This window comes from Benincasa hispida, unplaced genomic scaffold (assembly GCF_027475165.1).
Source record: "Benincasa hispida cultivar pf3 unplaced genomic scaffold, pf3_genome.v1.1 HicScf934, whole genome shotgun sequence".
NCBI lineage: Eukaryota > Viridiplantae > Streptophyta > Magnoliopsida > Cucurbitales > Cucurbitaceae > Benincasa > Benincasa hispida.
The window spans coordinates 14237-30537 of NW_028327080.1; the positions used below are offsets into that span (position 1 = coordinate 14237).

At 31.0% G+C, this 16301-nt stretch overlaps 1 protein-coding gene across 1 annotated transcript; it reads left to right on the forward strand.

Annotated features, from left to right (window-relative positions):
* Window positions 1-3921: 3921 nt before the first annotated feature.
* Window positions 3922-8978, forward strand: LOC150029771 (uncharacterized). Its single transcript, XM_090310380.1, has 5 exons — window positions 3922-4498; window positions 6749-6861; window positions 6942-7310; window positions 7658-8384; window positions 8510-8978. Exons 1-5 carry the CDS (start codon window positions 4261-4263, stop codon window positions 8581-8583), a joined length of 1521 nt encoding a protein of 506 aa, XP_090166506.1. The 5' UTR covers window positions 3922-4260; the 3' UTR covers window positions 8584-8978.
* The last annotated feature ends 7323 nt before the right edge of the window (window positions 8979-16301 follow it).

Genomic DNA, 16301 nt, shown 5'->3' on the forward strand with positions numbered 1-16301 from the left:
TAAACTAAAATAATTTCTTCTATTTTTTTTTTTAATGTCGTGACCTTTCTATTATTTTTTATTTTTAATTTAAGCCAATATAATATTTTTTCTATTTGTAAAACCCAAAAATATTATTTTCATTTGCACAAACTTTATTTCAAACAACACTATTGTTGGTTTTTTTATGTAGATGAAAAACCATAAAATATTATGGTTTTTCTTAAACATATGAATCACATCTACAACAAAATTAAAAATAGCAAAATATATATATATATATATATATATATATATATATATATATATATATATACTCACTGAATTAAACCTTAAAAAGTGAAAAATAAAGAAATAAAAGAGTACGAACCACTAAATTAGTTAACCTTAAAAGTAATGATCTTTTTCTCCACCATTGTCAATATGTGAGAATGTCTTCTTATCCACCATCTTTGATGTGTGAGGATCTATCACGGCAACAAATATGAGTTTCAATGACACAATATTATAGCCAAATTGTGGTTGGTGATTGAAAAAAGATCGTAAATGTGAAAAATGTGCATTTTTTTTTGTGAGAAAAAATGTAAACTTAGGAACTTTAATATTTTATGATAGTTTTAAAATGCCACAAATTTATGACATTTATTAACTGTCACTAAATAAAATTAATTATTATATTTTAAATAAAAAGAAATATGGGATTAAAATAAAAGAAGAAACCCTAAGAAACCTTTGAATCCTTTGTTCATCTTCTTCTCAAGCCCAACCACAGTCTTCAACCCTCATGTCACTACAATAATCAATAAAAACAAAAAAAGAAAAAAAAATTTACAAAAACATTTAAAAATAAGAATAACATTAAATCACTTTGACCTTGTATACATTTATTGTTTAACCTTGAAAATAATGGAGAACTAAAATTGAAATATTAGAAAGGAAAGATTTGAGAATTGGAAGATTGAAAGATAGGTGGGTTTATATAGACGTCGAATTATATTTAATTACATGTGGAATATTTATTTTGAATTAAACCTTTTGAATTAGTTAATGTGTCAGTTGGATATTAAAAAAATGTTTTTAATGTCAACATAATTTTAAAATCAAGAATAAATAATTTATTTTGAATTGGTTAATGTGTGATGGTAGATCATTTAAAAAAAATTAACGTGAATATTAAAAAAATCAAAATTTTAAAATTAAAGATAAATTGAGTGCGGCTACAAATTTAATTTAAATCAAAATATCATTTACCAAATATGAACTTAAAAATATTTTTTCTGTTATTCAATGTAAAGTAGAGATTATTAGAGATAGTATGTGATTTGTTTTTAGTATATATTAGTTAAAGATAATTTTTAATTTTTTTTCTTTTTACGTGTGTTGCTAAAAAAAATAGTGGAAATGATTTTCTTTTAAGATTTTATCTTTTTATTACTTTTTAGTGTGAAATTACGTAAAATATTCTTAGAGGTAAAAGAGGAAATCAAAAGTTTCTTACTCATAGCCCATTTTAGATAGTATAGATAAAAAAATACTTCTTAAACATTTTTTCTCTTTCTGTCCATTCTCGTTGAGATAATTGATTAAAAGACCAAAATCTCAAGTCTAAAATGATTTTTACCCCGCTATTTAGAACTTGAGAACTTTAACCTTTTGTTTACATCATTATTATGCAAATTTACAAAATTATTCTTAGATTTTTCCCTCCTCCATTTTCCTTTTTCGTTTTCTTTTCTTCTTTCTTTTTTTCCCCTTCTTCTCCATCTTTTCATTTGTTATATTTTTTTCATCTCCCTCTCTTTCAACGGTACTTCCATTCATTCCCGATTTCCTTATTTTCATGTCTCCTTCATTTGCTTTCTTCTCCATACACATACCCAGCTCCAACGACCTTTCTCTCTCCATTCAGTTTATGTTGCACAATAAGCGGAGAGCGAAAGATTGAGTCAGAGAACAAGATCGTAAGAGAAAGGAGAGAGAGGAGAGCAAGATGTGTGAGAGAGGTAAATGAGCAAGAGAGCAATAGAGGAGATAGGAGAATGAAAAAGGGGAGCGAGAGGATAATCCGCATGTACGAAAGAAATTTCATCAAATTTGATGTTAGCAAAGGGTCAAAAAACCTCATTTTTAAAAACGTAGGGCAACTCCCCTCCTCCAAATTTGGGTCATTCATCCCACGAATGCCTTCCCATTCCCCTCTTTTTTTCATTCCCAATGTTCTCCTTTATTTTTTCTTCATCATGTCAATGGTTGGCAACTGACTGCCAACAATAGTTTTAATTTATTTATATTTTTTTTTTCGTTTTCTTCTTATTTTTTTTATCCTCCTCATTCTTTTTCCTTTTCTTCCATTCATCTTTCCTTTTGACCTTCTTCCACTATATTAAAAAAGAAAAGAAAAGTAGATCGACATTTCAAATTTAGAATTGTTGATGGCAAAATTTGACCAAAAAAATTCATTTACCTTCATTTGTCACTGACAGTAAATTTTTATTTTAGGGAAGAGATCATCAACAAAACAATTAGAATAACACATTGGACTAATGCTTGCCGTAGACATTCTCATACTTAAATTATTTTTTAACAAAGGTTAGAGAAAGCTTTTTAGGGAAGAAGATTATCTTAATGTGGAAGTGTCATATTTTATGTATAGTGGAGACTATACCTGAGTTTTTTTCATTCTTTTAGGAAAATAATTTAGATTTCCTTTATTCTTTTAGAAATATGACTCTCAAGAGCTGGATCAGGCGACACGGGGGCGTTAGATTCAAGCCTACCAACCAAGAATAGACTCTAAGAATGGGACATGTTAGTCTCAACCTCAGGCTCCAAGGCAATGCATGCTAATTAAACCAAGGCCATGTTTTTAAGATAAGAAGTGTTTATTTTAGACTATCTCATATTATAATTTAAGAAAGTAGTATTTAAAATATTAACATATTTAAATAAAAAAATATTTGAGTTTCAAATTAATCATGTTCAAAGCAACAAAAATAAATTGTCATTTTTTTTATTCCAAACTTAATATTATAATTAGAATCTAGCTCTTCCCAAATTAAACAATTTAGATTGAAGTGATTCCATCCCATACCCCAAAAATCTTCTCAGAATTAATTCAACTACAATAATACGCACATTTCTATTCATAAAACTATACAAAATAAATACAATAATGGGAAGAAACTAAAATGTCTAGATCTCCTAAAGTAGGTTTTATTGATGCTCTTCAAAGTAATAGTTTCATCCATACGGTTCCTATTTGACATTTAAATTTCAATGGTGTGTTTGGCCTAAGGAGTTGAGAAGTGGGAGTTGGAGAGTAGGAGTTGTGAACACCACTCCTTAACTGACCCAAGGAATTTGTGGGTCTCACAATTAAAAAACATCAATCTTATACTTTATCAATTGCTCCAAGACTTTACAATTCTATAGACTACATAACTAAAAAAATATCGATTTTATAATTTATCAACTCCTTACTACCAAAATTGATAGGTTAAATAACTTAATTTCAATAATATTTACACATTTATCGAAAAACTCTATTTTATAATTATGGACCTTAAAATATAAACTTCTTAACTCAATGTATTAACTTCAGAATTTATAACTCAACGTCGTGTCCACGAAACATTTCCTTAGTTTATCTTTTTGCTGTTTTGGTTTTGATTTTTGAAGTTAAAAAAAAATGTAACTTTTTTATTCATTATTTTTCAAGTGAATTGTTTTGTTGGTAACGTTTCTCTTGAAATATCAAACTAGAAAATATTATTACAACTAACCAAGAAATCAAACATCACAAAGGCTTCATCTTTCAATCTCAAACACATTTGAATTTTATTTTATTTTAAATTTTAAAAACGATGGGTGGGAAGTGAGCAGTTCACCATCCAAAAGGCCCCAAAAAGAGTAGAGTTGTCATTTGCAGTTCACTTACTGTTCAAGTTATTCATTTTCAATCCAAACCCTAACAGAAAAAAAAATAAATTAAATGCATAAAGACCCAATCTTTAGTTGAATTTTAATGACCCACATAAAGAAAACAATCAAAAACTTACAAAGTAGAGTAGAAATTTCAATCTCCAAGCAATTCTGTGACGATTTTTGACAATTAACATCTTTCATATTCATCGCAGTCTTATAATTACACACACCCACATTCAAATTTCACTCCCACTTCTCTTCTCTTCTCACTCCACCGCAATAATGGGCGCACCCAACTCAGCCCCAGCGGACCAGAGCCGGAATGGCCCTTGACCCACCTCTCCGGCATTGTTCCCGATGGGGAAAAACGACGGAGAACAGCCACTGCCGTCCGCCATCGACTCCAGGCCGTCCGGCCAGGTTGCCGATGGCCGATGCTGTTGTGGGTGTGTTTCGATTCGAAGGCTCATTGGCTTCAGATGCATCTTCATTTTGCTATTGTCCGTTGCCTTGTTCGTTTCTGCTGTTTTTTGGCTGCCCCCTTTTCTCCATTATGCAGATCAAAAGGATCTGGGTCTCAATCCATCGTATCGAGGTGGGACTCTTCATCGATTTTTATATCTTTGTGGGGTTTTAGGGGTTCGTCGATTGCTGTTTCTTTTGTGGGGTAAATAGATCTGAGAATTTTTTTGAGAATCTAGTTTGGATTTTTGAGATTTTGCTGCTTGTTCCTGCTGATTGTGTGTGGTTCTGTGTTGGCCGAGGAAAATGAGGGTTATTAGAGGGATTTAGATTGGTTTGTTTGATGGATTTGGGCTAATTTTGATCTGGAATTTGATGAGTTTTTTGTGCCGTTCTTGGGTTCCTAGAGGCATGCCTGTAGAATCGTTTTGGTTTGTGGGAGTGAGAAGTAGAGAAAATCAACCACTAGTTTCGAGTAACGGAAGGCCCTGATTTTCAGGCTTTGATTATCACCTTTCCTAATTAAACATGGGGCAGCTCATTGGAGCTTGCACTAGGATTGTCCTAGAATCAATTATGCTTGTTATTATTTGCATAATTAAAATAATTACATGTCTTCATCATTGGTGAGAAATTTTACTCACAAAGTTAAAAAAAAAAAAAAAAAAAAGGAAGAAGAATATAGAGAGCATGAATTGCTTGTTTCAACCAAAAATGTATTCCTTTTTCAAGTTTTCGGAACTTTGAATCAACTAAATTTCCCATTTCTAGGGTTTTAATTATTCTATCGGAGTTCATGTGACATACATGTCTTATTGGCTTAAGTAAATAGAGAAAAATCTAATGTTTGAAACTTGTATATATGTGTGTGTATAAAAATTTTGAGTTCAACAAATATGGGTTGGAGATTTGAAACTCCTACCTCAAGGATAGGAAGTTTAACTAGACTGATGAACTCTTATGTTGGCTAAAAGCTGTATAGTTTACGTTTATCAAGTCATTTATCAAAAATTGGATAAACATAGAATTATTTATTTTCAATCCTTTTTCTGACTAATTGAATGTTAGTACTTTTACCCACTTCTTAGATTTTATGTAGTCATGGAAAATGCTAAGATTTTTTCTCTCTTGTCTTTTTGAATAAAATCATTTACTCGTGTCATGTAAGGCACAATGGTCTATCCTCTTTGTAACTGTAGCATTTGTAATCTCATGATCATTTGGAGAAGTTTTTTGTAATGCATTGGATTTGATCATTTTTGTAATTTCATATTATCAATGAAATTAATGTTTCCTATCTAAAAAAAAGGTTTTGCCTTAGAAGTGAGAAGCCTCACCATTCAAATAAAAGACAGGAAGAAAGGAATTTCTCTAAACTGCCTGCACCATCCATATGCAGCTGGAGTGCAATCTATATTAAGCTCACGACTGGTTTGGCCTTTGTTTAGTTTAAAGTTAGATATTTGTTATTTGATATGGATCAACCATTTTATAAACCAACTTCGCGAGTTACCTGTGATTTCGCACTTCTCCTTGGATATTGGTTTGGTTGGTAGGGCCTTAGGGTTAAAAAGTTGTTTTATAATGATGCATGGAGATTCATCTTGGCCTTTAGTTGGAGCTGAACTGTAGCATGTAGAAAGTGTTTTGAGTTCAAGGAGTTCTGGATTTGGCTTGTCTCAGCTTTTTATTTCTCCTTGTCCAAATACTTCCACAATTCAAAAGCCTTATTGCAGTCTTTTTTTCGGTTTTGGTGGATTATCTTCCCCTCCCTTTTGTCAAATGAATAAATTTTCTGTGTAACAATTCAGAATAGTGTTTTGGTGTTTTCAAATGATCTGTTTCGACTGTTAAGTTGCATATATCAATTTAAAATCAAGCATGAGTTATATGGCTAGTTCATAAACTAATGTTTTAGTTGGTTTCAACAGATTTATGTAAAATGATGTTATTTGATTTCCATCCTGGTTGACTGGTATGTAGTATTCATGTGTTGAAGTAAGGTATTGATTCCACAGCTCTAGATGGTTGAAAATTGCAAGTTATTTGAGGTCGGTACACATGTCAATGCAACAGTTTCTTGACTTGAGGGTGGGAGGGTATAGCATTTTTCTAGTTTCTCTTGTTTTTGTTAACGCCTTCAGTATTATTTTTGTGATTATAATAATAGTAGCAAAAGTAGTATATTGGCTTCTTAAAATTGTTTAGAATCACAAACCTGTAATTGACATTGTAGTTCCTTGAAATTACCCTTCCATCTCACAAACGTGATATATTATGTGTGTGCAGCGAGAAGTTATATTAACGACAAAAGTCAACATAAATTCGTTATCAAGAATTGAAGTGGCTCAACATATTATCTCTGACTAATTTCTGTTTCCAGGTCATGATATAGTGGCAACATTCAATGTTGAGAGACCGGTCTCTTTGCTGGAAGACAATATCGAGCAACTCCGAACGGATATTTTTGAAGAGTTCAACATACCTTCTATCAAAGTATCTACTCTTTCTCATTCTCGCTGATTTTGCACTCTATATATTTAATGTATATTGTATCTGATGCTCTTTCAAACCAGGTGGATATCCTATCTCTAGAATCATTACCTGGATCAAACCGTACAAAAGTTGTGTTCAGCCTCGATCCAGATACTGATGAATCAGAAATCTCGTCAACTTATCTTAGTTTAATCAGGTCGACCATTGTAAGTCTAGTAACGAATCAGTTCCTCCGCATTACTAAATCCATGTTTGGAGAGGCCTTTTCGTTTGAAGTACTGAAATTCCCCGGAGGAATAACGATAATCCCGCCACAGAGTGCATTTCTTTTGCAGAAAGTGCAAATTCTTTTCAACTTTACGTTGAACTTCTCTATTCATCAGATTCAAGTACATTTCAGTGAACTGACCAGCCAACTGGAGGCGGGATTACGACTGGCTCCATATGAGGTTTGGTGTCTCTCTATCTACTCATTTGCATTAGTATTATTGGATGAATTTAGGTTTCCTCTGAATAATGTTTTTGTTTTTCATTTTTTAGTTTTGAAAATAAGATTGTTATCGATGGAGACCTTAATTTATCTCTCATGAGTATACAAGCTACCCAAATTGTTTTTATTGTTCTTTCTGTAGCTGGATATCTTTTAACCTGATGAGTAAAAAAGTATTATTATTATTTCTGAGTTTCAACGGAGTTGTGCTTAGATATTTGAATTACTTTGCCTTTTTATTGTAAAAATTAGCTAATGCTCGAGTTTGATCTTTGGTGTTTACAAGTTGTTTTATTATAAATGCAGATTTTATATGTTAAACTTTGGAATGCGGAAGGTTCAACCGTGACTGCCCCTACAATTGTCCAGTCGTCTGTACTTCTTGAAGTTGGAAATACTCCATCAATGCGACGGCTGAAGCAGCTAGCTCAAACAATCTCAGGTTCTAATTCTAGCAACCTCGGCCTGAATAATACGGAGTTTGGAAAGGTGAAGCAAGTTCGCCTTTCTTCAATTCTTAAACACTCCCTCAATGGCAGTGAAGGGAATGGCCCCACAAGGTCACCTTCTCCTGCTCCTATGCCCCAGCCCCATAACAACCCCCCGACTCATCACCACCACCACCACACCCGTCTAACCCCTGCAATTTCACCTGCCCCTGCAACCGAGAAGGGTGCACCAGAATACGGTTCGCCTGCCCCTGAAAGAAGCACAGCATCACCTAAGAGAAGTTACACGGCAAAGCCACCTGGTTGTCAATATATCAAGAGGAAGTCTGGTAGGAAAGAAGGAAAGCAATCTCATTTAACCCCGCTTGCTTCACCCAATGTATCTCCTGATCATTCTGCTGCATCGCCATCACCATTGCCACAACATAAAGTAAACCCACCAGCAGCACCCATCGTTCCAGCTCCGGCATTAACTCCATTGCCAAACGTCATTTACGCTCATGTTCAACCACCTTCCAAAAGCAACTCCAACCACCCCGAAAAATCCACGACGAATCCATCAGATGCGCCATCTCCATCTCCATGTGAGTAACAAACTGATTCTGATAGGAAACTGGAGTCTTTTAACTACAAAACTCCCATATATTTCATTGAACAATCCCAAATTTTCCATTGTGAACTTTTTTGACCGACTCAACTGATTTTGCAGCTGGTGCTGATCGTTGTTGCATGATCACTCAATGGGGATTCACACTGTTTCTTATTCTCGCATGCCATATGTAACATTCAAAAAGAAGACTACTGGTTTTCTCATGAACATGTGTCGACGATGACACAAGAGATGCCAAGGTTTTTATAAAATGATAAAAGTGCAGGAGTTTCTTTAAAAAGTGTGAGCAGAGTAGAGGAAAAGCAAAGCCAAAGAGGCATTGCTTGTTGTAAGATGGTTTCTAAGTGTGTAAATATCATCTGATTAAGAAACTTGTTGCTGATGCAGTTTCAGGTCAAAGTCCACAGGGGTGGCAGGCCTTCAGAAACTTGCATATTTTCCCACTGTTTTGTGTATTATGATCTTCTTCTCCATAAAATGTAAGGAGATAGAGAAGGAAAAAAAGGAGAAAAAAAAAAAAGAAAAAAAGAAAAGGAAAACAGAGTAAATGCATAACTTTTTTCTTTTACCATTGTGTTTCCCATTCACTTTTTGTTCTGAACTCTTAGGCTTTTTGTACCCAAAATGGCATTCTCTTGTATTGTTCAAATTTGAAGCTTGTTTGTATATATAAACACATAACACAGCCTAAGCCTCCACTTGAATGTAACAACTGTATAAGTTTTTGGTTTAAGATTATTGTTTTTAAATGGTTGAAGGATTTAGAATTTATGGATCAATGTTTGTAACATAGCATAGGGATGGATATAAGATGGTCAAAAATAGTTTCAGATGTGCTTTTTCATTGGGTATTGTTTTGAAGAATATATTCTTTTGGTCAATTTACTTTTCTCACTTAAAAGGATAATTTTTTTTAGGAGTAAGAATGTTTACTGATAATTATTTCTGGGCAAAATATCAATCAAAATTTTGAACCGATAATTGTATTAATTTAATCTTTGATCTTTCAAAATTGTATCAATCTATATCTTTCTTCAAAATCTTGTTAATGCATCAATTAATTGATTCAAAGGTAATCTTAAAAAAAAAAAAAAAAAAAACTTAATTGCTATAAGTGAATTGATATCAATATTGATACAATTTTGAGACAGTTCTATTTGAAGAACTTTCAAAATTGTATCAATCTATACATTTGTTTAAGATTGTATTAATTAAACCCCTAAGTTGTTGTAAATGAATTGATTTAGATTTTTTATTAAAATTATTTTTAAAAATCGTCCATGCACTGAGACAACTTTTAAGTGATATCTTGATTGAGAGTTTAAATCGATATGTTTATGCAAGTTAGGGGCTTAATCGATAAAATTAGGTTAAATTATAAAAAGAAAATGTGCCGGACCTTTGGGTCTTGTGTAAAAAAATTACCCATGAACCTTGAAAATTTTCAGAAAAATATCCGTCAACTTTCAAAAATTGTTCAAAACTATCCCACCGTTAGCAAGCCAAAAGGAAAATGACTTGGATTGTTAACTTAGGATGAATGGTGTAAATTTTTCTTGTTCACACTATAAAAGTGTCTTCATAAATATTTATGGACATCACATTAAAAGCACGTTGACGTGCCACACACAATAAATAGAGATAATATTGGAAAATTTTCGCATGAATATTGTATAACATGAGGGGAAAAAAAAAACATTACCCGTGGATGTTGGGTGTAAAAGAAAATTCTAAAAGCCCTATGTTAACCGATTTAAAGAGGGAAAAAGGAACACTTTCAACCAAAGAAAATGAGAACTTGAGGTTGATGGTGAGTTTGGAATACATTTTTAAATGTTTAATTTTTTTAAAAATCATTTAGGAAGAAATTGGAGTGCTTAACAACCATTCAATATTTTAATCCCTTTTTATCAAAAGTTTTTAAATAAAAATGAGTTTTTGAAATACATTTTTCTTTCAAATCAATCCAAACCAGCACGGTTCGATGAACGATTTTGCTGATGAATAAGTTGGGAGTGTATATCATGTTAATTGAATAATTTTTACCCAAATTGCTTAAACTCTAAAATGATTTTGGATGTATTTTGAGTTTTGATTCAAATTTGCTGCTAAGCTTTGATCATTATAAGATGACACCTCAAAAAGGTTGATAAATTGATAGTCGAATCGAAATAGCTGCATATAGATTTGTTAATAATTAAGAGGTCTAAACAAAAAAAAAAAAAAGTATAAATTTACTTTAAAGTTTTAAACGAACGAATCAAACTTCTGACTACAAGGTCGATAATACGAGCACTATGTAAGTTGAACAAATGATAAATTCAATTAATTTTAAGCTTGAAAAGTTTTTCATTACATCTTGAATTTTGAAAATTGAAAAAATAAATTAATGCAAATATTAATTTATATCTTTAAACTTTGGAGGTTGTATCAATTAAAATTTTGAAATAATAATTATAACAATTTAAGCCTTAAACGTTCATAAGTGAATTAATTTGACCATTTGTTAGTGATTTATAGCTATCTTATTTGCTTCCATTTAAAATAAATTCAAAATTAAATGAATAAAATCAATTTTCTCTAAGAATGTCACCGAAGTAGCAAGAAAAATCATAATATAATTCTTTCGAAATAAGCTGGAAAAAATAGAGGAAGATGAACAAAATGACTCAAATTTAATTTAATTTTTTAAATGAAAAAACTACTACTATTTGTTTAATTCTTGCATTTCTCCCTTTAATTTACATTAACCATGCTAATGAAATGTTTGAATTAATTCATTAATAAAAGTAGAGATTTTAATTGATACAATTCTAAAGTTCATTGATATAAATTGATATTTTATAAAAAAAAAAGAAAAAAGAAAATAACAATATATAGAGAGTAGGACCAATAAAAAAGAAATAATTTTATACGATTAAATCATCACTTTATTGTCAAACTAATATATGGGTTTGTCGTTCAAATCTTTCTACCATTGTTTTACTTAATCACTTCACTAATAAATTGTAACATTTACTTTAATTTAAATGTTAAAGTTGTATATATAAATGTCGTTTAAAGAATTCAAAGACCAAATTGTTTAGAGATTACTAACATCATTATCATTAGCTCTCTTCGGTAATCAGTTGATTTTGAAAACTTAGTTTATAAATACTATTTTCATCTATAATTTTCTTTGTTGTGTTATTAGCTTTATCTACCAATATTTTTAAAGACCAAACCAAGTTTTAAAAGCTAATTTTTTAAAATATAAATTTCACTAAGAATTTAAATGTTTCCTAAAGAAAGGTGAAACCCATAGTAAGACAATTGGGAGGAAAAAAAATATAAATTTAGAAAATAGAAAACTAAAAATAAAATCGTTATCAAATGAGACTTTAATTAACTGAGTTATACTCAAGTTAGCAATATTTTTAAAGACCAAACCAAGTTTTAAAAGCTAATTTTTTAAAATATAAATTTCACTAAGAATTTAAATGTTTCCTAAAGAAAGGTGAAACTCATAGTAAGACAATTGGGAGGAAAAAAATATAAATTTAGAAAATAGAAAACTAAAAATAAAATCGTTATCAAATGAGACTTTAATTAACTGAGTTATACTCAAGTTAGCACTTCGTGTAATGGGTTAAAATGATAGGTTTTTATAACACACCTCATGCTTATTTTGGGAGTACTATAGTCTCTCACTCTCTAGTATAATTATTATTAAATATTAGGGGTGTTCAAAAAATCTAATAACCCAAAAAAATCGATCAATCCAACCCAACCCGCCCAACCCGTGCGGTTTAGGTTGGGTTATCAACTCGTTTAGGTTGGGTTGGGTTCAAATAAATGAAAATTTTATGGGTTGGACTAGTTCATAGATTCACCTAATATAACCCAAACCAACCTGAATTTATTATTAACTTTAAAATATATTTTTTTTTGTTACTTATACAATTATTTATACATATATTGATTTTAATTTTATTTAATTCCAATATTTTTTTTCAATAATTTATTCTTCAACAAAAGTAGTTTCTTTGCACTTTAAAAAGAAAGTTTTCACTATATAAATTGAAATTGAGCGGTTAATCTTAATTTAATATATGAAAATAATTAAATTAAATTTTTACATATTTACGTTTTGCTTCTGTTTATAACAAAATTTTAAATAAATGACCCGTTTAATCTGAACCAACCCTACCCAAATATTTCATGGTGGGGATAGGTTGGGTTCATTTTTTTATAAAAGTTATTTAGGTTGAAGAAATTTACCATCCGAACAATTGGATTGGATCTAAAAAATCTTACCCATAAACACCCCTTTCAAATATGTTGACTCGATTAATAAAATTAGTTGTAATAGTCAACATGAGAATAATTTGGCATGAGATTTACACTATTGACCAATAGGTTAGAGGTTTTGATGATCACCCTAACCCTAAATTATTGTACTAAAAAAGTTATAATATCAACTATGTTTGATAAATTTCAAATTTAAAAGTGAAAAGAATAGAATTAACTGATTTAATCGATTAGGTAAATTTATATTTGAAACGAACGATGAGTAAATTTCGAATTGAACTAAATTTTACGAATCAAAGTATTTTAAAAGATGGTTTTATTTGAATTAATTAATAATTAGTTTGACTAAATGTGGTGACATAATCACTTCTAACACTTCTAGAATCAATCTCAAATGGAATCAAAATCCGAAAAGCTTAATTAATAGAATAAAAAAGATAATAAAAATTTCCAAGTCAAATCACAAAACTTTGTTTAATAAAATAGAATTTAAACTATATATGTTGACTGCATTAGTCTAACACATATGTCATATCAATTTCTTTTGTCACACTGTTAGGATAAAAGTGAGAAAAATTAAAACTATAAAGATGTAATGAATTGTGTAATTATTTTAAATGAAAAAATTACTGAAAATATTTTTAGATATGACAAAACGTCACAGTCTATCAATAATAAATATTGACATATAGTAATATTTTGTTATATTTGTATTCACTTTACTATATTTAAAAATAACGGCAAAAAATATATGCATTCAGTAAATAAGGATACCAACTACAATTTTACAAATGGATGGTTTCATCTCATCTATCCACTTTAAATTGGAAAAAAAAATGTTATCTTTTTTCCTATCCATAAACCACCCAACAAGATAAGGTAGGGAATAGAGTAAATTTAATAGCAATGTTTTCATTTTAAAAAATAAAAACAAAAGAGAAAGGGCAAGTTTTGTAATATAAGAAATTTTATGTGTATAGGGTTGAAATGTGCTTTTAAAAATGCAAGTCCCTAACTTTGAGGTACTTTTATTTAATATGGGGAAAGCAAGTTGCATGTGAAAGTGATCACACAAAGCTTGGAAGCCATTTTTAGCCTTTGACTTTCTCATGAAAATTGTGGGATGAGGTGAAATTTCAATTAATGATAGGTATATATATTAGGTTTGAATTAAATTTTCATATCACATTCTTTTTCATTTAAATTTATTGAAATTTGAAATTTTTAATTGGTGTTGAAGCACATGAAAAGATGTATTTCATAGTTTATATTTGAGTAAAACTTCTATTTAATAGGTGAGTTTGCTAAATCTATGCTTCAAGTTTGTTAATATTTCAAATATCAATTGGACCATATTTGATACGAATACTTACCATGATCAATATACATGAATTTGATCTAGGATTGGTTTTAAATATAAAAAAATGAACTAAAATATTTACAATTAATAACAAAATATCACATTCTAGACACAGATAGTAGTCTATCGCGGTCGGTCTATCACAAATAGAATGTGATATTTTGCTATTAGTTGTAAATATTTTTAGCGGTTTTGTCGTTTAAAATAATTTTTCTTTAATTCTTATTATATTTTTTAGTACAATAGGAATAGGAAGATTCGAACCACAAATCTCTTGGTTAACGTGTCCGTATGCCAATTGCTTTGACATATTTCATATCACTTCCAAAAGTCAAATGTTCTAATCCCTATAATTTATCTCATATAGTTGAACTAAAAAAGAAATATCATTTTTCATTATCCATTTGTAAGTAAAACAAAATAATACTTAATCTATCCATAATAATTTTCATCAAAACATAAATGGAAAACTTAGAGTCTATTTGGTAGGCACAAAATAAGGAATTAAATTATAACAGAGTTGTATTTCACATTTTTAGATATGTATTTTTGTAACAAATTCAAAAATTAAATTTTGATTTAAACAAATTTTAAAAATACGTATACTATATTTATAAATCATAAAATTAATTATAGATATCCTTTAAATATTATGTTGAATATAAACTACTACTAATTAATTTATGGACTTGTTAAAAAATTTGTATAGTTATTATTTGGTAATATCATATAATATATAATATATTATTTAATACATATTTTAATTAACAAAAATAATTGAGTTTATGACGATAAATACTATTGTTGAATGAGAAATTTTGGACCGATCGCAAATTGCCACGTCATTTACTAAATTAATGACGAAATTCCAAATAATTGAATTCGAGACTAATTAGAAGTTGACATTTGTCCCAAATTGAAGTTGCAGACATAAATTGGCGAAGTTCGATGATGCCACATGTTTTCTTCGTAACCGTTGGATTGAATAAAATTACTTTGATCCAATTTGATATTATTATTTGCGCTAAAAGTCCAATTTAGCCCATAAATAGGCTTAATTTGACCAAAATGTCAATAAGGCCCAAATCCAATTAGTCAGCCCATGGACCGACCAAGCCCAAGCCTATGAATTTCAGAAGAGAACTCTATAAATAAAGGAGTTCTCCTCATTTGTAAGGGTCAACAATTCTATACTCTGAGCTTATAGAAAATTATTTACAATCAAAAGACCCATTGACTCTTGATGCTGACCACACCTAAAGACTGAAGTCCTTTGAAGATGCAAACATTCTGAAGACTGAAGTCCTTTGAAGATACAAGCTTGAAGATACAAACAATTCTACATTTAGAGAGTCCAAAGAGAATTCATCAACAACCAGAAGACTTTCAAGACTCTTAAAGCTGCACTCTTAGAAGATAGAAGACCCTTAAAGACTGAAGTCCTTCGGAGATACAAGTATTCTTTCAAGACTTCAACTCCACGATCATCACGTGCTTCGCTTCCTCAAATCAAGTGTACGCATTCAACTGAGAGAGAATCAGAGGATCAAGTACTAGAGATCAAACAACATCGTGTCAAATCAACTTCAACATCAACACCAACTTAAGTTCAACCCTACGAAACAAGTTTCTCCAGAAGCCTCTTGCAAATACTAATCCTCCAAGAAGATCAACAAACCCAAAGACCGATCCTCCAAGAAGATCAACAAGCTCAGAGGCCGATCCTCCGAGAAGATCAACAAGCCCAGAGGCCGATCCTCCGAGAAGATCAACAAGCCCAGAGGTTGATCCTCCGAGAAAATCAACAAGCCCAGAGGCCGATCACCCGAGAATATCAACAAGCCCAATGGCCGATCATCCAAGAAGATCATCAAACCCAAAGGCCGATCACCCAAGAAGATCAACAAGCCCAAAGGTCAATCATCCGAGAAGATCAACAAGCCCAAAGGTCGATCACCCAATAAGATCAACAAGCCCAAAGGCCGATCCTCCAAGAAGATCAACAAGCCCAGAGGCCGATCACCCACACCCGAGAAGATCAACAAGCCCAAAGGCCGATCACTCGAGAAGATCATCAAACCCAATGGGCGATCACCCCAGAAGATCATCAAACCCAATGGGCGATCATCCAAGAAGATCATCAAGCCCAAAGGCCGATCACCCAAGAAGATCAACAAGCCCAAAAGCCGATCACCCGAGAAGATCGACAAGCCCAAAGGCCGATTACTCGATAAGCCCAAA

Coding starts and splice junctions, on each gene's coding strand:
- LOC150029771 (XM_090310380.1), top strand. CDS start 4,261: ATGGGGAAAAACGACGGAGAACAGCCACTGCCGTCCGCCATCGACTCC. Junction 6,862..6,941: donor TCAACATACCTTCTATCAAA/GTATCTACTCTT, acceptor CTTTCAAACCAG/GTGGATATCCTATCTCTAGA. Junction 7,311..7,657: donor TACGACTGGCTCCATATGAG/GTTTGGTGTCTC, acceptor TTATAAATGCAG/ATTTTATATGTTAAACTTTG.